Consider the following 23898-nt stretch of genomic DNA (forward strand, 5'->3'; position numbering starts at 1 on the left):
ATAGCTACGTTGTCACATTGCTTTTGCACACATTCATACTAGTACTTTCCTAGGAACACACACATAGGCATTATATTCTTTTTCTGGACTTATCGTTTGCTGAACTAAAATATGTGTTATGTGCACTGCATAAGAATATGCCGGCAATATTACATTGAATGAAAGAGCGAATGAATGGATAACGCTACTTGAGGGTACAACACTGCTCATTTCGTCATACAATGCTGAAGTACAAGTTAAACTCTTTCCATTCTTTTATTTTATGTTTGACAGTTCAGTATTTCCCTTGTTTTGTACAATTTAACAATTATATTTACGGTAATAAGATATTTTTAGTTAAACAAATATATAATCTAAAAATTACATTAAGCTCTTTAAATTTGACTTTAATAAAATATACAAAATACATAAGATACAATAGCTGTCAAAAGCAACGTAAAAGAATAAAACGCATAGTTGAACGAATACTTTTGTACACACACACACACACACACACACACACACACACACACACACATACACAAACATACTTGGCATGCTACATACTTATACCTACATATACAGTTACAAATCAAATGGCGATCGTCGCAGTCGGTCGGTGCGAAAGTCTCTTTCCTTGTCCTATTCTTGTTTATTCAGCACTAATGATTCTGTTTTATAAATTATGCTGACGATACAGTTGTCCCAGTTTTGATTATTCTCATTTGAACGTGGCGACCGAAGAAGTCATTGAAAACGGATAATTTCAATATAGCAAGTTTGAGAAATACCCTTTTTGTGATTTCAAAAAATTATTATAATTATAAAACGGGGTAGAAGTGTAATAGTTGAATAGCCGCGTGTTCATATACTTTAACTATCGGAACGATTAGAAATTGTCGAGTGTTATTTAAATATATAACCTCAATCTTGATTCTTTGTGAATACGTCAACTTTCTTCGTTCGCCTTGTGCGAGGTCTACGTTGAAGTCTAATTGATTTGTTATATATGATTCAACGCGAGTATCAAATGAACAACGGGTTTAGTACAGGAGAAGAGGATTCTAGAGGCAATTTGGATCAAATATGTTGCCTTGTGGATGACAACGAACGTTGCAGACAGTCCGCAGGCAATGCCGCATACAGCAAACGAATACAGAAGACTGTCACTCAACGAAGACTCAAACTAAATATTGACCCACAGGTATTATTTTTCACTAAGTACTATAACTACAGATGGGCAAAGCACCGGGTTTAAACCCGGTGCTTTGGTAAAAACCCAATAAACACCCATAAACTCCCATAATCACCCAAAAAAATAGGTTTTTACGTATTTTTTTGAAAATATGTAAGTAATACCAATAAATTATTTTTATAAATTGTATTGATCAATTCTACAATATTAAATAAAACGTTAACTAATAATATTTCAGGAAATTTTAAAAATCTATATATAATAAAATGAAAGTAATTAATTTTCAGTGTTTTCATGTTGCAGTTGATCAACATGTTGGCCTTTTGCTTCCCGTAGATACTTTAAAATTTCTTCATAACACCTCGTTCGCACACATGGCCGTATATATTTAAATTCTTGAGCCACTAACAGTCCGAAATACTCATTTCTTTTATCCTCTTCTCCATAAATTAAGCATTTAGAACAGTTTGTTTCTTCTTTCAGTAAATTTTCTTTTACTTTATCCTCGTTTTTTTTCTTTGTTGCGACGACGCTGGGTAAATCATCTGGACACTGGGTCTCACTATCGCCAAATATATTTGGAGATCGGCTTCGGCTACGGCTTGGCAGACATTTTTTTCTTTCTACAATTTTAAATTAAATTTATTAGAATAAATGCTTCGAACACACGCGATCTAAGTACCTTTTGTGTTTATTATACCTTACCTACCTAGGTATAAAAAGAGTACTTACGTAGATTTTCTTTTATTAACTGTTTTATACGAAGATCTTGATCTCTCAAATTAGCATCCATTTTACTTCCAGTGATTATCAACTAAATTAATAATCCACAAAGTATTAAATAACGTTTTTATGAAATATTTAGCACAAAAACAATACCCTTTAAATATCGATCGTCAGTAACTGTGGCTGACTTACCTATATTCTAGCAAGCAGGACTGCCAGATGTGAAGGGTAAATCCCCAATAAATTGTTGCATGTGACTGATGATGTGAGCATGTTCGTTTCATAATAAAAATGTTGCCAGGTAACCAAAAAGTCGTATGTTTTTGTGCGAATTACGATCATAATCTTTACGATCGTACATTAAAAAATAGACAAATAATAGTATGAGTACGATTTAAATCGTATATCTGTCAACCCTGCTAGCAAGACAGCGACAAAATCACGTTGCATAACAATGTAGCCCAAGCTTATATCTTATGAAATATACGGAAGAGATACGGACTTAGAAAAAACAGAAATGTTGTTCTTTGTGGAAGTCATTGATGAAATTCTATGTATTTTAGCCCGCAAACTTTCTTCAAACAAAAACAGCGCCATCTAGTATCGAGTTCTGTAATTATCTCTTTGTTTATGGATTTGAAGTAAGACCGCCACGCATGCAATACATTATGACTGGGGATTCCCCTATTCGTCGACGCTGAATATGAGGCGACGACAATCACTGTCAAACGTGTTCACTATTACTCTGACTCTGGTAACGTGACTTCCTGGTAACGTGTTAGGTAGGAAAAGCAGTAAAAAAGTGCATATTAAGGGAGCAGATTTGAAATAATATTTATACTTAACAAGAAATAATTAAAGGTAAGTGGATTTTTGAATGATACAATTATATCATGATCACTTAACAATTTTAACTTAAAATTAGATGTATTATTACAAGCTTTTATTTAGCTTGCGTTATGTAAATAAAAGTATGTAGGTATGTTCGTATGTTGATGCAATTATCCTCAATCCTCAACCGACTGGGATAAAATTTTCCATACACGTTTATTTTGGATGATAGTGCATAGTTAGCTGAGAGTCGTCATTGGATAATAATGGTGGATAGCCTAAGATGTGTACTAGATATTTATTTTTAACATAATATGCGTAAGTACCTAATCGAATTAAAGAAGTTGCTGAGAAAAATACAGAACAATACGATAATAAACTAGCGTCTGCGTTTAATCCTCCGAGGAGATGTAATTTTACAAAGGTTTTTTGTATTTATTTTATTATTTTTTTAATAAATTTATTGTAAATAACAAGAAATAATCATTGTAAAAAAATAGGCACTCTATTGTTGAATTTTCGTCAGACCAACTAATCATCGTTCATTTTTTTAGGTTCAATGGGGAGACCTAAAGATTTACGCATATGGGAGCACTACCGTACTTTACCAAACAAGTCTGTTTCTTGCAAGCTTTGTAATAAGGTCTACAAATTCAGTAATGCTGCCAAAATGCTTCAACATCTTATCACTTGTCCAAAATCTCCAGAAACATTAAAAGACTCTATGAAACTTATAAAAGATAGCTCGTCCAAAACCAAAATGTCTGGACTGTCAGAGATAGAGACAAATGATTCTTTTATAAGCCCCTCGTCGTCTGCTAACACTACAATAAATGCTGAGTTTCAAGACACCGATGATCATATAAAAACAGAATTAGCGAGAGCTATATTTGTAACAGGGACGCCATTATCGATGGTGCAACATCCTTTATGGATACAATTTTTCGAAAAATTGCAACCAAAATTTAAAATACCTTCACGTAAAGCTTTAGCGACAAAATACTTAGATAAAATATATAGAGAAATGCGTTTTGAGTTAAATGAGGAACTAAATGCTTGTAGTTACTTACACCTTCAGTGCGATGGCTGGTCTAATTTAAGAAATGAAGGAATAATAAACTTTCTTATATCAAAACCTCAACCTGCATACGTTAAAAGTTTGAATACAGAAAGTAATCCTCACACTAGTGAATACCTTAGCCAAGAAGTTGAAAAAGTAATGAAAGTGTATGGAGCAAATAAGTTTCTTGTACTTATTAGCGATAACGCTAGAAATATACAAAAGGCATTCGAATTAACAAAACTCAAATATCCACATGTTGTTCCTCTCGGTTGCTGTGCACATATCCTTAACTTGTTGTGCCAAGATATTGTAAAGATACAAGAAGTAACTGTGTTTATTATGCAAGCCATAAATATAATAAAAACTGTTAAAAGGAGTCAACGATTAAGTTCCTTGTTGATAAAATCAAGGCAGGGTGAAGATTCTACACAAACACTAAAATTGCCTTGTGCTACAAGATGGGGAAGTCATGTTACTTCGTTAAAAAGTTTGAAAGCAAATAAGATAGCTTTGCAAATATTAACAGTTAGAGAAGATGTGGTAATTTCAAGAGATATTAAAGATTTAATTCTAAGTGATGATTTCTGGACGAAGACAGGGGAATGTATAAGTATTTTGGAACCAGTCACTGAAAGCATATTTTACTTAGAGAGCGACCAGAATCGTTTGCATCGCACATACATTACATTTAGAGATGTACAAGCTAAGATACGTTTTGCATTAAATGAGATTTCGACATTGAGCGAAGAAAGCAAACAGCAGATTCTAACATCAGTATCTTCAAGATGCAATATGGCAATGAGGCCAATACATTTTGCAGCATATATTCTAGACCCCAGGACTCTAGGAGTCGAACTTACTCAAGAGGAAGAACTTAAGGGTATGGAGTTTATCTACAATTTAAGCCAACACTTAAGTTTGTCAAATGTAATGGCAGATTTGGCGTGTTATAAAGCTAAAGAAAACTTTTGGGCCAGAGGATTTGTATGGAGCTCATTAGATAGCATTGAGCCCCTAATATGGTGGAAAGGTATTTGTGGTTCCACTGAGTTAAGCAAAGTAGCGATTCGTATTCTATCAGCTCCCTGTACTTCGGCAGCCACTGAGCGTTCCTTTAGTATCCAAGGCTACATACATAATAACAAAAGAAATCGACTTACAACTGAAAGAACTGAAAAAATTTCATTCATTTGTTATAACTGGAATCTTAAACATAAAGCTGAATGCGAGGACATTCAGTTTAATGAAGAAAATACCTTAGAAGCTTTCATTGAGCAAGTAAATGAACATAACAGTTTAGACGAAATAGAGCCTATCGAACCTATACAATTCATCGCTTGTAATAACTCTGAATCTGACAGTGATTGACTGTAGTTTTACATTTTACTTTCATCTCTTTCTTAATAAACTCAAAATCAAATTAAAAGTTTTTTATTCTGTAGGCTGCATAATAATATTGTCTATGTCCAGTATAGTGGACGTCTTGCGGCTGAGATGACGATGATGAAGTACAAAATCATAAACACCCAAAAATTTGGGTGTTTATGGGGTTTAAACCCAATAAACCCAAAACACCCGGTTTTTACCCACCAGACTTTAAACCCACCCAGGTGGATTGCCCATCTCTAACTATAACAGTTTGAAAATATGTCCTCCATTTTATTGTTTGTTGAGTAGTCAAACAAGATGATGAAATAGGGGGAGGGATTGTTAGTAACGTGGACTATCAGTCCCATTGCTATCAATATACCATATCAGGTCGACCTCCACATGGTCCCTCCTGAAAACCATCATGCTGAATTCCAGTTGTATTCATCACGAAGGGCTAACTGACCAGCTTTTTCATTCTCACCTATCATCCCTCACTGATGCCACGTCAGCATATACCGATAGTGCAGGCAGGGTTACCATTCCATTATCATCCATTAAAAAAAAGAAGATGAAATACTGATATATCATACTTTTGTAGGCAAGGCATACATATATTTGTGATTATCACAAAAATATGATACAGTGTGCCAGAACTAAACAGAGGAGACTCAAAGACTCTGAAGATGATAGTAATGAAGCACTGATGGACTCGCCTGAAGTGGATTGGTGCCAGCTGCAGGTGCCAACACTAAGGCGATATAAAAGACATTATAAGGTTCAGACAAGACCTGGATGGAATAAAGCTCAATTAGCCGAGGTAAGAATTTTTTTTCTTCTGTATGTATATTCTAGAATTTTTAAGTCTAAGCCAGTAATTAATACTTTTTTTTTTTATTTTACAGGCTATTCAAAAACATTTTAAATCAATTCCTGTTGATGAGAAGGAGATCATTACTTATTTTATCTATATGGTGAAAACAAATGGAAATAAGTTGGATCAGAAAAATGGAATGAACTCAGATTCAGTTTAGAGTATACATATGTATATGATGACTGTTATTTATAAAACATTTAGTTTTAATATTAGCTTTAGGACAAGGTCTTCAATTTTCCTTAATATTTTTAATAAGCATTCTATATAACAGAGGCAACATTATGAATTGAGGATCATGAATGTATTATTCTGAAGTATATTACTTCATGCCAAATTGTAAATTGTATAGAATGCACTGAATTTTCTGAGTGTCTTGTATGAATCAGTTCATGTGGTGTGCTGCATAAAAACAATTTGTTAATACCAAGATTACACATTAATATATATTACTTATTTGTAATTGTATTCATTCCTAATAGATATTTAGTTTTACTAATGTATGATGTAACAACATACATATGGCCATACTAATTGGCAGAGTCTATATGAACCAACTTTGTTGGAGCTGGGTAGATAAATATAGGTATCAACTTTCATTTCTATTCATTTTCGATAACTATGAACTTCTAGCAAAATAATCATATAACTTTAACTACAATATGTAACTTTTACTTTACAACAAATCTTTGTTTCACTAACTGTTACTGTGTTGAGGGGAATGCAATTGCTTGTTATATTTAAGAGAGATTTATAATAAAAAAATTAAAAAAGTAATGTGTCATTTTATTCAACAAAAAAATATTGTACATTTTTAAATTCAGTCTTCGTCGGATTCTGAAGAAATCTCAATCCATGTTGATGCACCTTTCTTTGCTATTATTTCTGCAGTTTGTGGCAGTGATGGTACAACTGGAACAAAATAATATTAGTAAAAAAGTGAAATGTACAAATTCAAGTTCTGGGTTATGAAAAGAGGAGAAAAGGTTCAAGTCTAAAGTATTATTGGTTAAAAAATGTAACCAAATGTTATCCAAATCATTAAACAAATTATTAATTTAGATAATTCTTACTATTATATGAAAAACAAGTACTAGATCAGTATCAAATTGAGAAATGTGTACCTTACATCATATTAATAAAGACTTAACTAGACGTCTGTACATGGGACATGTATAAGAAAAAAAATAAAATGAGAGGCTTTAAAAGATCAATAGATAACAAAATGAGATTATTTAGATATTTTATCTGTATGTTTATTCTGGTGTCACAAAAAAATATTGCACCCAATTAGATGTGCCGCTCACAGGTTTCTTAAGTTCTAACTTAAAAATAAGTGTATATTTTAACTTGATATGTCGTCAAGAAGCAGTCTATTTCATTGGTTTTCCTACTTCTAAAATATATGTGTATGAAGTTATAGTTAGTGTAATGCAAGCAAAGACATTTGTGTATTTGATAGCCAAACAACTGTTTCAATACAACATATAATCAAGTACAATATATAATCGAGTTGTAAGAAAAAATAATTTGAGGGTCTTAATATATAGATGCAAAAAACTGCCATGTGCATAATGACATGGACAAAAGATCCGTTTAAGATCTGCCAAAAATGATGGATGTGAATACAGATCTTTTTCTTGGATATTCGTGGATACGGATATGGGTATCTGGCACATCACTATTACTTACAAAAACCACACATATGAAGTGGTAGAGAGAAAAATTTATATAGATGTATATTATAGTTTGTCTTTAAGTTGAAGGTTGTCTATACTACTAATCTACGGCCCTCGTTGTTCCATCTATGAAGCAGAACCTCTTTATCATTATATTTCCTGTTTCCATCAAATGAGATGGTCAAATGGCATTCATCAACCAATTAATAAAATGGATGTACATAGTAAGAGGACACAATTTAAAAACAATACCATCATATTTGCTCGGTTCTGGCTTTTCATCTTCAAATTCTTCTATCATTTCTTCATCGTCGCATTTAGGTAGATCAGCATTATAATTCTTAAGACGAATGTTGAGATCTTTCTTATTAAGGGACAGTACATGATCACTCGTTATTATATCAGAGAAATTTATTCTGACGCGTTTTTGCCTGGAATACACAGAATAATGGATAGGCTGTAAAAATACATGTAACATTATGACAAAAATGTATCATATTCATGTCCTAACTTCTAGAAATTCTGGGCCTCTTGAAAGAGTATACTAACTTCTTGGTGTCTTAAAGAATTATAAAGACAGACCCAATTATCTATATGTATTCTGCTCTTTCTACTTTGTCAAAAGGAGGTGCTAACATGTTATCAAAAGATATGCCAGAACAATAGAATTCTAATTCTTATCCAAGATATGGAGATTGCAAATAACGTGATATTTTGTTTTTTTAGAACTGACTTCAAAGAAGGGAGGTGCCCAATTCAATTGTATTTTTTTTATCTTTGTTATTTTATAACTTTATAATTTATATATTTATTTAGATAATTATTTTTTATCTGAAAGATTATTCTTTTGGATTGGTCCCAATTTTTCAAATTTATTAAAATTAACTGAAATTTATCAAAACTGGTTCAGTAGTTTGGTTGATTGATGAAAACATTCTTGTTTATAAGTATTACACTATTAAATAAAGTGCAATCTCAGCATAATTTGTGAACCTTATTCAGTTTTTCTATAATTATTACTCTTACCTCATTGTGTCATCGTTCATTATAGTTTTCTTTACAGTATCAACAATTTCCTTACACCTGTCTGCTGCACTTTTGATAGCTTTATGTACTATACTAGAGTCATATAAAGCGGCTCCAGATAAATTCAGCAAACACAATTCCCTGTACTGGTTCATTCCAACTACTAGAAGTCCACCGCTACTATTAACTTCTTCAGTACCACTGGCACATACGCATTCTTCTATAAAACTGGGATCTGATAATAGTATACTAAAATAAAAAACAAAACAATGACAAACATAAATTACAATTTAAAAAAATTACTGATAACTCCTTATGTTCAAGTTACACTAGGAGACTGAGGCAAGATTTTAAAATGAAGTGGTTGTTGAATTTATTTTACTTTTAATATAAAAAACATTTTTTTAGTTGAGATATCAAACTTAGAGATATATGGTGTGACAGTTTATTTGTAAAGCTAAAAGTAATGAATATTTTTGCTATAGATTTTATCCCTTTATGTTAAACCATTCAGGCAGCATACACCATGTTATAGATTTATTGCCAATTTTAATTACATTTATTGTGATTATGTATTGAAAAAATATAACTATCAAAATAAAAAATAGCCAATAGCACTCAGGAATAATACCTTTCTAACAGAGAAAGTATTTTCAAAATTGGATCAGTACTGGAGATTACCCCAGAAAAATTTATTTAAGAATTTGATTCAAGGATGTTATTGGTACTGAACTTGGATATGGAATAACACTTACTTATTTTGAAATATTGCAAATGTCAAACACACTGGATAATGGTAAAGTACTGTTGGAATTGGGTCTTTCTCAACTAATGTGTGTATGATGACACTGTCCCCACTTCTTGTTACATCTGGACGCTTGAAATGAGCTAAAGATGTTAGTGCTGCAATACTGGCACATTCCACGAGGTTTCCTGCATGATTCAACACCTTTATGTCCACTCTTAGTGACCATACCTGTAATTCAAAATGTTCACATGTATTATGTTTTTCTATTAATTTTAACCAAAATAACTGTGGGCTCCTGTAAAGTAATGCATCTTAATATATGTATAATTGTAAATATATTTAGATGTTTTTACTAAACTAGGTGTTATCTAACAGAAATCTATATCACTAGTTATTCAATTTGAATTATTTTGTTTAATTTTGCTAACATTAGTATGTGTGTGACAGCCAATGCTCGAAGATTGACCATCATCATTACTACAAGAAGTTCTACTACCTTGGAGTAAATTGTAATTTAGATTGTAAAAATATAAAATAATAAAACAGAATCCTTCTTGAATGTTATAAATCTTTACAGTTCAGCATATAAATTCACAATATGATGTAGGAAGGTGAGACTCACAAATACAGTGGTATAAATAACAACAATTGAAACATTAAAAAATTTTATAAAAAAACTATTATGATGAATTCTATTTTAATTGGTGGCTAATTTGACAATAATGGTAAAATAAAAATGTCTTACCTTCTCTTCAACAACTATACACAAGGACTCTAGGTCTATACATTTAGAATCTTTATAGCACTTCTCAAGTAATCTATTCAAATACACTGTAAGATCAGTTTGTCTATTAGCTTCAAACTGAGGTGCGGCCATTGGACTTATTTCAACATTAATATATAGAATCCCTTCATTAGGGCGAATTTGTTTTGGCTGTGTAACTTCACATGTCACTTGGGCGAGTACTCTGTAAAAGAGTATGTTTATAATTTAATATATTTTAAGATTTTTGTAAAATTCTTGATGTTTGAATATCTTATAAAATGATACTAACTTTGTTTCCCCGAGCGATACTATGCAACTACCATATTCTGAGCCAAATGATATTTGTAAATTTCGGCTTTCGTTATAATTTCTCCCATCTAAACGCTGAAAGAAACAATAAAAAAATATAATATTATGAATAAATGTCGTGTCCAATAATTATTATGAATAATAGTTATCTATTTATACAAATTAAACTTACATGTCCTTCAGATATTATTCTATGTATAAAGTTTTTCTCACAACTTGATAAAAATAGGTATCTCATTTTTAAATTCTCTGTTTATATATTTAAATAAAAAGAAATGTTAGGTTATTTAAAATAAAACAATGCAAGTTTGACGTTAGCATACATGACAAGTAATGTACTTGTTATTGAAAAATTAATCTATGCTACCATTTATAAGTATCAACACAAAGAAACAAAAAATAAATAAATGATATTCAGTGTTATACAAATATATATTATATGATTTGGTCCAAAACATCAAAATCAATAAGTGTTATAAAATATTGGGCTTATACAACAAACATTTTAATTATTACTAACTAACCAATTCATGAAAATTGGTTGCATAGGCATCATGTAAACTCTTTTCTATTAAAAGTGACACTGATCACATAACATGACAATAATTTGACATTGGCAAATTAAAACTAATTTCTTTTTCTTCAAGACACGGGAAATATACATATACAGCCGTGTCTGAGATTTTGACTTCAATCCATTTAACTTTCTTAACTTGTGGAATATTATATGAAAAGTTAAACTAACAATATATCTTGTTCCGGTTGTTAAAAGTAGATAAAAGTGGTAAATATGCGAGCTAAAATATGCATATGATTTATTACCTTCTCCTTTTTGAAGTCGGTTGATGAAACATTTCGTAAATTTAGCTAATCGTGAATTATTACTATAGTATAATGAATAAAGTTCTTTATAGTGTCTTATTACATACACTTAGTATAACGTACTTACGTGTTATTATTATTACTTTCTTTAACAACCACTTTTGGTAACAGATTTATCCTCATAAGCAAAGAAATAGAATAAGTACTATCTGTGCTACTAAGGGGAAAACTTTGTTTAGTAACAAGTATTATATTACAGGTTTCCCATTTGACAAAACTGTACCATGTCAGGTTACTTTCAGATATTTTCTCCTGAAATCAACGTTAATTCTTATAAAATTCGTCCTAATGGGCTATCTAACCTGCTGTCATCCTCATTTATCATCATGCTCCGCTAGAATTATAGGCCAGATGGGATTACCATTCCTTGCACTATACCTATTTTTATTTTCAGAAATTCTTTTATTTAATGGCGTAAATGGAACGGTATCCCTATCGCTTTGCACTATCGGTATACACTGACGGGATCAGTGATTGGTGAGGATGAAGTCAGGTCAGTTGGCCCATCGCGATAAATTTAACAATAATTAATCACGATGGTTTCCAGGGAGAACCGCATGGAGGTCGACCAGACTGAATATACCCTATACCGCTAGAAATGAGGATTAACGCCCCTATTACTAATAATCCTTCTCTTTCTGATTTAAGAAGGTTATGAGGTATAGGTTTTTTTATGGGTAAAAATATAATGTTAACCCCGCCTGGGCTATCGGTATACACTAACGGGACTCCAATGGAGGCGGAGGGGGGGGGGGGGTTGTTAGTAATGCAGACTACCAGTCCTATTGCTGGCAATATATCCCGTCAGGCCACAGATAATACAAAAAAGTGACCAAACAGTACTAGTAAATTACAAGTACTGTTTGGTCACTTTTATGTTTATATTTATGTACTATTACTTTTATGTTTATGTACTATTACTAGTAGTAATAGTACATAAACATAAATATATAAATATACTAAATAGATCTAGGTAAATCACACATTAAGTAAGTAAGTAACTCTAATCAGCACTTTTTGCCATCTAACGCCTAGAGCAGCCGCTTCTCTCGCTATAGCCCAGATTCGGTGCTAGCTGGCGGTATTAGACCACTAAACTAAAATTATTTATCGATATATATATTGATCCTTTGGAATTAGTAAAGATATCTGCATTTCAAGACCGATTTTGATAATCTTTTTGAAATCGACAGTGCAAAGCCTTCCAGTGGCAGGCTTTGTACTAAAATCGTTTGCTTGGCCTCTCTCATTCATGTTTCTCCGTGTGTCTGTGAAGTTGTATTTGCTTGGCTGTTTTTTGGTTTGATATGGCAGTGAAATTACAGAATACAGGGGCATAACACCTAAGTCCTTAGAAATAGCAACGCATGAGCGGTATTATAGGCGACACAGTATACTCTTTTATCTCCATGGTACTGTTCATGTTTATAGCCGAAAGTTACTATTTTCCATCAGGTATGTCATCAGCTTGTTTACCATTCTAAGTTGCATAATAAAAAAGCTGCGCTGTTAATTTTTTCGGAGCGCATAAATAAGGCCTTAGATTCAAAATAATAATAATAATCTTTATTTCACTCTTTGTTACAATATAGTTTGAAGTCCCTAACTCCCGAGGTAGGGGGGGGGAAAGGGATTGTTAGTAATGGAGACTGAGAATCCCATTGCTAGCAATATACCCAACTAGGTCGACCTCCTCGCGGTTCCCCCTGGAAACTATCATGGTTAATTCCTTATGAATTCATTATGATAGGCTAACTGGTCTGTTTTCATTCTCATCTTCATCTTCTTCTTCACTGGTGCCCCGCCAGCGTATCCCGTTAGCGCAGGCGGGGTTACCATATCATTTTCAACCATCAAAAAAACTCCCGATGTAGGTATGAAAAAACCTGTATTTCAGGAGTTAGTGCCCTCTTCCATATGTTGTAGATAAGCATAAAATGGTGTAGGTAGACGTGCGGTAATTAGATATTATTTATGATTACCTCATCGCTTATTCAAATATTTGTTACATATTTTTAAATAATAAGGTAAGTACCGTAAAACGCGAGCTCATCATTTTTAAATCACATCCAAGGTACGAATCAATAAACTTAACCACGTAATTGGATTATAATTATGTTTACTTTATATAATGACACTGACTATTACAACAACGGTTCTGACTTTTGACTTGAGCTTACATATTTATTATTTTATCTAACAACCCCATACCTTCACCCCATTAACGGAATATTGACTATGTATGTATTGATAGTCTACCATCCTATTAACGAAAGAGCAACATGGACGTACCTCACTTATCTGTAAGCCATGAGCCACATTACACCTCTATTAGATATGAACACTATCATGGACAGAATAGAGTATATTGTGTCGTCAATGATAACCCTCATGCAGGGGGGAGAGGTATTGTTAGTAATTCGAACTATCAGTCCTGTTGCTAGCAATATGCCCAATCAGGTCGGCCTACTCATGGTCCCCTCTGGAAACTTTTACCAGAGGGAGATTTTGTACAAAAGTCGATTGCTTGGGTACCTTTGCCCCATTCATGTTTCAACCGTGAAGCAGCTGTGTTTGCATGGCTGTGTTTTGATTTGAAGGGTGGGATATGGCGTGAATTTACTGGGTACAGAGGAATAACATCTGAGTCCTCAGGAATGGCAACGCATGGGGGAAACAGTATGTGTGTGTACTGTTATGTCCATGGTACTGCTCATGTCTATAGGCGACGGTTACCACTTTCCATCAGGTGGACCATCAGCTTGTTTGCCATTCTAAGTTGTATAAAAAAACTATCATGCTGAATTCCAGGTGTATTCATCACGGTGAGCTAACTGGCCTGCCTTTTTATTCTCACCTGTCATTCATCACTGGTGCAATGGTCCATTGTTAGCAATGGGATTGGTAGTAGAACGTATAGCGTTAGCGGAGGCGGGGTTATTATTCCATTATTATCTATTAAAAAAAAACTTCACTGGTGCGCCGTCTGCATATACCGTTAGCGAGGCGAAGTTGTCATTCCATTATCATCCATTAAGAAAAAGATATCTTTCATTCGTAATCGTTATATTCGTATAATCGGCGATATGTCGAGTGTTACATTCTCTACAATGACAGCACTCGACAAATACCTCTGTCTACTTCATCTAGGTTTATAATCGTTAGAATTTTATATCGTTTTTATTTTGTATTTATTTTTGGGTTAAAAAATTAAATGGTAATCCCGCCGGCAGTGAGGAATGCAAGATAAGAATAAAATCGAGTCAGGGTCCATCATGTAAAAAACATCGGAAAATTCAAAATGAGTTGTCGTAAAAATTTTATAACCCCCCCTTAAATTAGAAACTATCGATCGACCATAGTCGATTTCGAATGACCGCATATATTGCTAGGAATGGGACTGTCAGCATGTTAATTCCCATTATTAAAAATCCCATCACATCATTACAAAACTAACGTATAATAGACATGGCGTGAGCGAGCGATAGAGCGGACATGTCATACATGGCTCATCCTCACTGTATCGTGCTATGTTGACGCGACAGCGTGTCATTACGCAACTATGATTATTATTATAATATCAAGTATAAAATTCAAATTTTACTATATTTTTGTCAACGACTATTAACAGCACAATGCGATGGCTACTGGTATAGACCTCATAATCTCGACAGTATGCAACGCCACATTTTGCGAACCGATCTATGACAATCCAATTTTAGGTAAGTTTGATTTTTACGAGTTTCCTTTGCTTAATATTTTGTAAAAAAAAATAAGTTTTTTTTCTCTACAGAAACCACAAAGAAAGAAACCGATTCGCGAAATTTAATTAATTTCATCAACGGAAAGCATCTGAAAGTCGCAACCTACGATGTAAGTTATTTTATTACTTATTAAAGTTAATACGTACTTTGGATTTGATTATGTTTTTGAAGTTAAAATTCCGAACGCAATAAGAAACATTAAGTCTTTTCAATTCGTAATGTCTTATCTAATTTTGAACCGATTTTGTTAATTCTTTTTATAGTAGATAGTTTTTATATTTGTTACATTTCGTTATATTTGTTATAATAATGTTACTTAGGATTGTAAATTCTTTTTTGAAAATTTTATGAATTACCTTATTGATATTGTATTTTGTGAGCTTTTGATCTTGTCTTATTGTTTAGAATGTTCCTCTGAGCTGGACGGAAAATGGACTAAATGGTTCTCTCGTCGGTCGAGGGGTAGCGTTCGTAATCCTCGACATATTGCGCCAAAAGTTTAATTTCACCTATGAGGTAGTAATACCGGAGAGAAACTATGTGTTGGGAGGAGATAAACCTGAAGACTCCTTAATTGGGCTTGCTAACAGTAGTGTAAGTATAGTGGGTAAATTGGTATGATGTTAAGGTCTACATTTTATAAATTAAAACTATAATATGTAGACTTTAACTAAAAAAGTAACTTTAACTAAACTAGCTTTGAAGTACTTTTCACACGAAATAACTCATCCTCGTCTTTATGCATCTGTTTTGTCTCTTATTTACTTAAGATCAGTAATTATTGGTAACGGCGACTAATATCCGTATTTACTAAATTATATATACGTGGTCTTCTCTGGACACCATTGCGAACAATTCATCACGAAAGGCCGTTTAATTTTACTTCAACATTAAAAATCGCTCACCGGTACTCCGCCAGCATACACCTACCAACAAATAGTACAAATGGGCTTAACCAATAATAACAATGGATGGATTGTGTGAAAGACGATATGACCAGAATGGGAGTGAAGAAATCTGCAGAAATAACTGGGAATAGAGAAGAATGGAAGAGGAAAATATATTACGCCGACCCCAAATAATAATTGGGATAAGGGTAGATAGATAATGATGATGGGGTTAACCAATAACATCGGGGAAAGCTTGTTATAATAGACACGTTAATACTCATTACTAGCAACCCTGTTATGTCGACCTCCGGTGTGGTACCCCCTGGAAGCATTCATGGTTAATTTTGATGAAAACATTACAATAGACTAACTGATATACTTACATTATCACCTATCTACCATCATTATCATACTTCATTAGTGCCCGATAGCGTAGGCACCCATTAACGTATCCCTATTAACAACCGTCTAAATCGGGGGGAAGGGATTGTTAATAATGGGGTCTAACAGCCCCATTGCTAGTAACATACCCTATTAGGTCGACCTTCACTCGGTTCCCCTTGGAAACTATTGTGATTAAGTCTTGATGAATTTATCACAACAAGCTCTCTAACGCCCTGCCAGTGTATACCGATAGCACGCTATTGATATACACTGGCGGGGTTGCCATTCCTTTATCATCCATAAAAAAACCGTTTAAAATCATTATAAACTAATAGATAATTCTAAATTTATTACTGAAACTACTTTCAGAGTTCTTCTAATGAATCCATTCTTAATCTTGTCTATTCTTGTCACACCATATTTATCTCAATTATACATTATATTAGATAGGAACTTAAACTACTACTTATAGAGTGACAAGAAATCAACATTAATTGGATTTGTTAAGTTACTGGCAGAAATTTATTTCACAACGATTAATCCAATTCTGTAAAACCAGAAAGTGGACATGGTCGCTGCGTTTTTGCCTAAAATACCACCTTTTCGGAATATGGTGTCGTTCTCATACGATCTCGACGAAGGCATATGGGTGATGATGCTTAAGAGACCAAAGGAATCTGCAGCCGGCTCCGGTCTTCTGGCACCTTTTCACAGCTATGTTTGGTAAGAGAGAGTAATCGACGTTGTAAAAAAAAAAAACAAATAAAAAACTGTAAAAAAAAACAGTAATAAACAAATTTCCGTCATATTCTGCTTTTTCCAGCGTACAAATATTTAAAAGCATATAGATTATTACAATCAGCACGGGCACATCACAATTTTGCAGTCAATTACCAATTACAAATAACTCTAGATTTAGTAAATATTTTAATAAATGTAATGTTTTGTAAAATTAACTAAATTAAGCGTTATCTAGTTAGTTTTACAAAAAAGAACCAAAATTAAACGAAGATATACTTTATGATTGGCCCTTTAGAAAATGTATCTATCCATTTATCTGATTCTGTGACGATGGAAGACTATATTTTTAGTTGAAGTAAATCTACTTTTTATATCTTTACAATCTTTTGTTATTTTTTTATTAATATTTCTTTATCAGGTATTTAATTCTAGTCGCAGTTTTGTCTTATGGCCCATGTATAACCTTATTGACGAAAATACGTTCGAAACTAATGCCGACGGAGGAGAGTCACATAAAACTATCACCGAGCTTCTGGTTTGTATATGGAGCACTCATCAAACAAGGGACCAATTTAGCACCAGAAGCTAGTAAGTACTAATCTAATTGTTATAAGTTATTTATTCGGGCCTAAAGATGAAATAGTTTGCCAGCTATAAAATTCAGGCTCGTGGAATCTTCTTGTTGCAGCATTTTTTTCTTATTTCAATCATAAGTATTTATATCTGCTACTCAATATAAAAACCTGGCATGAAGATAGAGGTAGATTAAACATAGGCAAAGTATAAATGTTTCGATAAATCTTTAATGTTGTAGACTAAAACACAAACAAAAGTATTCAATGATTTTTCAAAAAAAAAATTTATTTCGTTTTTTCTCCTTGTGGAGCATTCGTGGGCCCGGATATTAATTTCCAGGTTGTTAATCTAGAAGTATTGGCAAGGCTATTTATTCTTATTTATGCTTACATTCATCCCTTCTCGCATCCATCATATTTCTTTCTTATTTTTCGTTGTTTTCAAGCGTATTTTCCAGTAGTTATTTGTTTCGATCTTTTTTTTTATCATCTTTACCGTTGTATATCCAATTTCGTTCGTAACGGTATCGCTATTATACGACACCTTCTCCACTGTTCTACTGTGTGTTCGTGTGTTTATAATATTTAAGTTTTGAATAAATCCTTACTATTACAACATACACTCTTCTTTTATTTAGTTTCTTCTTAACTTTTTCATATCCTATATAATTGTTTTGTAAGTATTCAATATTTGTAATGGATATAGATTCAATATAAAATGAAATGGGTCCAATTGTATTGCAGTCAGCTTGTTTGCCATTCTAAGTTGCATAAAAAACCTAGCACACATTAAGTTTCTCAAATGCAGGGTATACATTATAATATTTTAAATAGAATATGGTTGAATACTAATGGTAGTTATGAACATTGTGTAATGTATGTACGGTCAGCATCGAAAATCGATTAATAAATTAGGATCACTAAACTTTTGTATTTTATAGCATACATACATAGTTGTAAATATTTACGAGTTTATATGATATTCATTCAATTCTGGCTATAGCCTTATTCAATTACTTATGATTGTAACGGTGTTTACAGATTTTGTAAATGTGTTAGTACTCATCCACTTTTGATGCTGACTGTACCTTTCGAAGTCAGTCTACATTAGTGAGCGAGGGCGACTGTATCGTCACTATCTAATGGTCTGCTTACATCATATATCACTTTCCAGTCACACTTTCATCGCGTCCTGTACACTGCACAAATTATATTGATAATAAATCATGTACGGGGTTTTTAATGTTGACAGGTGAATGTTACATACTATTTAAGTATGTTTAATGGTGAGGTGATTTGACTAAAAATATTAGAATCAATAATGAAAGTGTAGATAGTCATCGATAAAACACTATCCATTTATTGCACACTTATCTGTTACATCATAAAAGCCCACACAATCTTTTAAAGTAACATTGCTTTTTTATTTATGTTCAAACACACACTTAATATCATTATTGAATATAGGTCAATATTGTTACGGTTGCAATGATTTAGTTCTATTAAGTCTTGGAAGTTTCTTAAAATACATTGAAAAGCACCCCTGAATGGGAGTCTCGTATATTAGGTAAACCTAAATCAGATTTTTTTAAATATCTCTGTAAATTATTCATGCACATTAATGCCTCTTTTCCCCTAGGAAGGCAAAGTAGATTAAATTTTGTCTGAGAAATCAGTTCAGGGTACAATAAGACCTACGAGTAAAGAAGGTTAATGTCCTTAAAGATTTTAATAATAAAAAAAATAGCACGTGGCTAAGACAATGGAAAAATTTCTTTTTCGTCTACACAAAACACAAAAAATTTTACCAGAATATCTAACAGAATTATTTTAGCAAAAAATATTTAAAACTATTATGATGATTCCTAGTTCATAATGGGTACCAAGCCCTTAAGTCTAAAGCAAGACTTTGCCTCCATTTCTGTGTTCTACTGTTTATAAAACGGATTATGTTCTGAGGAGTTGTTTGAAATGATGCCCACAGCTACCTTTTAACATCGCATCCCTCGCCATCGACAGAGAATTCATCCTCACACGCTTGAACTTAAATGGTCACGTACAGTGCGGTTTTAAAGGAATTTTCTCCCGCGAACACTTAGCCTGTGGAATGAGCTCCTTGTCGATGTGTTCCCTAGAAACTACAGTATGGGTCAAAAAAGGTATATTAAGATTTCTTTAGGATTGGCAACGCGTACGTGACATCCCTAGTTTTGCAGGCGTCCATAGGCTACAGAAACCGTTTACCATTAAACGGGCTGTATGATTGTTAGCCATCTCCGTGGTATAAAAAAAGATCAGAAAACAGACAAGACATTATCTCAAACAAAATGTCAACTAAAACTAAGGTATACTTAGAAAAAACATGAAAAGAAATATGGAGGGACACGGGATTAAATTGTATTGATTTAAAAAATTAGTACAAAAATACCGGTCTGAATAGAACAGAAATCTGTGTAAGTTACACAGATTAAAAAATACTCTTCCTTTATAATTTTTATTATAATTCTGCTTGTGATCTAGATTCAAGCCATATAATATAGATCAACATTGCAAATGCAATTCTTAATTCCCCTAGAAATACCAATTCTCTCTTACAGATACAACTAGAGTTCTATTTACGACTTGGTGGCTTTTCATCATATTACTGTCGGCCTTCTACACAGCTAATCTAACCGCTTTTCTTACATTGTCTAAATTCACTTTGGATATAGAATACCCTAAGGATTTATATAAGAAGAATTATCGATGGGTTGCGGCACAAGGAAGCCCAGTGCAGTATATTGTATCGAACGTAAGTTGCGTATGTTTTATTTACAGTTCATTGTGATTACAGTTTAATTGGACAATAAATAAATCGAACTTTAATGCAATAATTTCAAATGTATAATAATTTTCAATAGAGATTTTATAGATAGATACTTACTGAAATGTATCTTCATTGGCTTCATAGCAACACAGTCAGGTATAAACCACTTGTGGTTAGACCAAGAATAGGTACCTACCTACCTGCATGCCTACCTATGCATGTTATCAACTTTGTGAATACAAAGTTAATATAGGCACTTACCTGTATCTGTCTACTACCTATCTTTTTTATGGATGAAAATGTAACCCCGCCCGCACCAACGGCATACGCTATCATGGCACCAGTGAAGGATGATAAGAAAGAATGAAAAGGCAGGTCAATTAGCACATTCTCATGAATTCACCTGGAATTCAGCTTGATGGTTTCCAGGTGGGACCACATGGAGGCTGACTTGACAGGGTGCATTGCTAGCAATGGGTCTGGTAGTCTACATTACTAACAATCCTTTCCCCTCCCCCAAACTACCTATATGTTAGGTAGATACATCACGTAAATACATAAGTAAAAATGTTTGTACCTACCTTAATTGTCATTAAAACTTGTTTTTTTTTTATATTCCAATATAGCCTAACGAAGATTTATATTACCTAAATGCGATGGTGAAAAATGGCCGAGCAGAATTTCGACCATACAGCGACGATCACGCATTTTTACCACTTGTGAAAAATGGAGCAGTTCTGGTCAAAGACCAGCTCGCAGTTGACCATATAATGTACAAGGACTATATTCGGAAAGCAAAGGAAGGCATCGATGAAGTTGACAGATGTACATACGTTGTGGCGCCTAACGCATTTATGACCATGTTGAGAGGTTTCGTTTATCCAAGAGATAGCAAGTTGAAACATCTCTTTGATCGAGTGTAGGTTTTAAATTACTTATATACTTCATCATCAGGTTATATTTAAGAGCCTTCATAGAGAATAGAGCTTGTGGTGTAAGGATGGGCAGAAGCTTCTCTCTTAAAACATCACCAAAAGCCAAACTGCGGTTGCCGATACCCCTGCTAAGCGTGGCAACTACTGGCAAAACCCCCCTTATGGCCCATAAGGGGTTTTGCCAGTAGTTGCCCTCCTATGTTCAGCAGTGGACAGTTAACATAATAATAATAGAGAACAGAAGTTAACCTAAATGTGGCAACGGTATCATTATATATGGTATATCATTTTCAGAAACAATTTTAAATATTTTCGTTTGATTATGTATAAAGTTATCTGATAAGAACTAAAATGTTACGTACCTACGTGAAATATTTATGAAAAACAACCTTATTTATATTTTAAAGTTTTTAGGAATAGCAACACATAGCAAGCACGTAGGTGTCACAATATGGCAACTCCCCTGGTGTCGTCAGTGTACATGGGCTGCGGTGATCACACATCATCAGGTTTTACTTAAAAAAATCTGTGATGTCTATAATGAGGTTCACGTCTTTTGTTGCCTAATTTTTACAATGGTCTCTCAATTGCACTTGTTACTTCCATTTTCATCCCATACTAATTTCATCTGTGTAGTTTTAAAAAGCAATGATAATCTTAAATTTTCTTTCAGCCTCGTCTACTTATCACGGGCAGGTATCGTTAACTTTCTCCAAACACGTGACTTACCGAGTACGAAAATGTGTCCACTGGACTTGCAATCTAAAGACCGCCAACTTCGGAACAGCGACTTGCTAATGACTTATATGATCATGGTCATTGGGCTATCTGCAGCTACAGCCGCTTTTATAGGAGAGGTAAATTTACTGTTTTTAAAACCGTCACATAGAAGTACGGTAACAGTTTCTGATTTCCATATATGGTATTTAGAGCCCGTTGGTTCTCACATTGGGAGAAATGTTTTTGAATAGATAGGTACCCTCATCTCCTGGTGGGACACCAGTGAGGGATAAGTTGTGAGGATAGAGCAGGTCAGTTGGCCTATTGTGATAAATTCAACAATAATTAACCACGATGGTTTGCGTGCGAGCAATGGGAGTGTTATACTCCATTACTGACAATCTTTTTGCCTTTTTGTTAACATAGTTAAATAATGTACTCCACATGTATACTTGGCGCATTGCAGCATGGTGCGAATGACACATTAAAACCATAGAATTTATTTTAATAATACACATTTCATCATGAGAACATAACTAGAATTATTACATTAACTTATGTATACTCCAAAAATTGTATTTAAAAAAGTATTTTTACCGTAAAAAAAATACTGCGAGAATGTCACACATCGTCCGCAAAATGTTACAATGTGTAGAAGCTATAGAGTGAAATAAAAATTATTAGTATCCCTTTAAGGATGTGTTGTATTACGGAAATTGATCATATTGTCAAAAGAAACTTGCATAAAAATTACGCTTTGAAGTTTGTAATTAATTTACATTTTACCCATATGTTTCAGATTGTAGTTAAAAGATATATACGTATAAAAATCAGGAGGCATGGTAAGCAGAAACGGAAGAAGACTAAATTTAACAAAAACCATATGGTTCACATGTATGACGACAGTCGACCGCCGCCCTACGATTCAATCTTCGGCCGTCGCAATCCTAATTACAAAGTGACAGAGGAATTACAGACTAAGATTATAAATGGCCGGGAATATTTGGTGGTAGACACTACCCATGGTGCCTCCAGGCTTATACCAGTCCGGACACCGTCAGCATTCCTCTATAATCTGGAGAAGTGATTTATTGATCATTTTAACACGTGAAAAATACCTTTGTCTATGTATTTACCGTACTGGCCACAGAACAAAATTAATGAGAAAAACGTCACCATACATATCATATTAACAAATAATAGAATCCATAATGTATTATGTACAGAGTAATTAATAAAGACTAGAAGTACAAGATAAAAATAAAAAAGTGAACTAGACTATTAATTTGCTAACTGTAAAATAAATTAATTGAGATTAAAAGAGTTCATGTATTGTTTGAAAGTATATAATAATGAATATATCTGGTAGTCAGACTCATTACTCTCTTACCGGATGGGTAGAGAGAATTTGTTATTGTATAGTATTTTAGAATCTCATATACGTTTATTTTAACAAAATAACATTTAAATACAGTACAAATTAAATTTTACCTGTTCTGTGGCATGTACAATAATAGTAATAACTTTTATATGTATACGATGTCGTGCTAATAGAATTTAATATAAATCCTAAAAATCACAGAAGCACATTGCACAAAGGAGCAGAAATATATTAAAATTAAATGTACAAATAAAAG

General features: G+C 33.2%; 5 protein-coding genes across 5 annotated transcripts; 3 read left to right on the forward strand and 2 right to left on the reverse strand.

The window, feature by feature from the left end:
* Positions 1–557: 557 nt before the first annotated feature.
* Positions 558–6813, forward strand: LOC113509087 (histone deacetylase complex subunit SAP30 homolog). Its single transcript, XM_026892369.3, has 3 exons — positions 558–1183; positions 5764–5982; positions 6068–6813. Exons 1-3 carry the CDS (start codon positions 989–991, stop codon positions 6194–6196), a joined length of 543 nt encoding a protein of 180 aa, XP_026748170.1. The 5' UTR covers positions 558–988; the 3' UTR covers positions 6197–6813.
* LOC128202446 (uncharacterized) lies at positions 1206–2088 on the reverse strand. The gene is made up of 2 exons (XM_052902802.1): positions 1907–2088; positions 1206–1797 (listed from the first exon to the last, which is right to left on the reverse strand). Exons 1-2 carry the CDS (start codon positions 1965–1967, stop codon positions 1451–1453), a joined length of 408 nt encoding a protein of 135 aa, XP_052758762.1. The 5' UTR covers positions 1968–2088; the 3' UTR covers positions 1206–1450.
* Positions 2246–5424, forward strand: LOC128202445 (uncharacterized). The gene is made up of 2 exons (XM_052902801.1): positions 2246–2761; positions 3286–5424. Exon 2 carries the CDS (start codon positions 3291–3293, stop codon positions 5160–5162), a length of 1872 nt encoding a protein of 623 aa, XP_052758761.1. The 5' UTR covers positions 2246–2761; positions 3286–3290; the 3' UTR covers positions 5163–5424.
* On the reverse strand, positions 6807–10903 carry LOC113509085 (exosome complex component RRP45-like). Its single transcript, XM_026892367.3, has 7 exons — positions 10737–10903; positions 10545–10639; positions 10235–10457; positions 9497–9717; positions 8742–8990; positions 7968–8146; positions 6807–6948 (listed from the first exon to the last, which is right to left on the reverse strand). Exons 1-7 carry the CDS (start codon positions 10800–10802, stop codon positions 6857–6859), a joined length of 1125 nt encoding a protein of 374 aa, XP_026748168.2. The 5' UTR covers positions 10803–10903; the 3' UTR covers positions 6807–6856.
* Positions 10904–14947: 4044 nt separating this feature from the next.
* LOC113509086 (glutamate receptor ionotropic, delta-1) lies at positions 14948–23794 on the forward strand. Its single transcript, XM_052902826.1, has 9 exons — positions 14948–15168; positions 15240–15319; positions 15616–15804; positions 17044–17207; positions 17644–17813; positions 20398–20591; positions 21233–21525; positions 22215–22398; positions 23061–23794. The coding sequence occupies exons 1-9, from the start codon at positions 15087–15089 to the stop codon at positions 23346–23348; spliced, it is 1644 nt and encodes a 547-aa protein (XP_052758786.1). The 5' UTR covers positions 14948–15086; the 3' UTR covers positions 23349–23794.
* Positions 23795–23898: the final 104 nt, after the last annotated feature.

The sequence above is a fragment of the Galleria mellonella genome, unplaced genomic scaffold (genome assembly GCF_026898425.1).
Source record: "Galleria mellonella isolate WM207_F2 unplaced genomic scaffold, CSIRO_AGI_GalMel_v1 utg96, whole genome shotgun sequence".
Lineage (NCBI taxonomy): Eukaryota > Metazoa > Arthropoda > Insecta > Lepidoptera > Pyralidae > Galleria > Galleria mellonella.

Coding starts and splice junctions, on each gene's coding strand:
- LOC113509087 (XM_026892369.3), top strand. CDS start 989: ATGATTCAACGCGAGTATCAAATGAACAACGGGTTTAGTACAGGAGAA. Junction 1,184..5,763: donor AACTAAATATTGACCCACAG/GTATTATTTTTC, acceptor ATACTTTTGTAG/GCAAGGCATACATATATTTG. Junction 5,983..6,067: donor ATAAAGCTCAATTAGCCGAG/GTAAGAATTTTT, acceptor TTTATTTTACAG/GCTATTCAAAAACATTTTAA.
- LOC128202446 (XM_052902802.1), bottom strand. CDS start 1,967: ATGGATGCTAATTTGAGAGATCAAGATCTTCGTATAAAACAGTTAATA. Junction 1,798..1,906: donor GTTAATAAAAGAAAATCTAC/GTAAGTACTCTT, acceptor TTAAAATTGTAG/AAAGAAAAAAATGTCTGCCA.
- LOC128202445 (XM_052902801.1), top strand. CDS start 3,291: ATGGGGAGACCTAAAGATTTACGCATATGGGAGCACTACCGTACTTTA.
- LOC113509085 (XM_026892367.3), bottom strand. CDS start 10,802: ATGAGATACCTATTTTTATCAAGTTGTGAGAAAAACTTTATACATAGA. Junction 10,640..10,736: donor GAATAATATCTGAAGGACAT/GTAAGTTTAATT, acceptor TGTTTCTTTCAG/CGTTTAGATGGGAGAAATTA. Junction 9,718..10,234: donor GTATAGTTGTTGAAGAGAAG/GTAAGACATTTT, acceptor TTTGAATTACAG/GTATGGTCACTAAGAGTGGA.
- LOC113509086 (XM_052902826.1), top strand. CDS start 15,087: ATGGCTACTGGTATAGACCTCATAATCTCGACAGTATGCAACGCCACA. Junction 17,814..20,397: donor CAATTTAGCACCAGAAGCTA/GTAAGTACTAAT, acceptor TCTCTCTTACAG/ATACAACTAGAGTTCTATTT. Junction 21,526..22,214: donor AAACATCTCTTTGATCGAGT/GTAGGTTTTAAA, acceptor ATTTTCTTTCAG/CCTCGTCTACTTATCACGGG.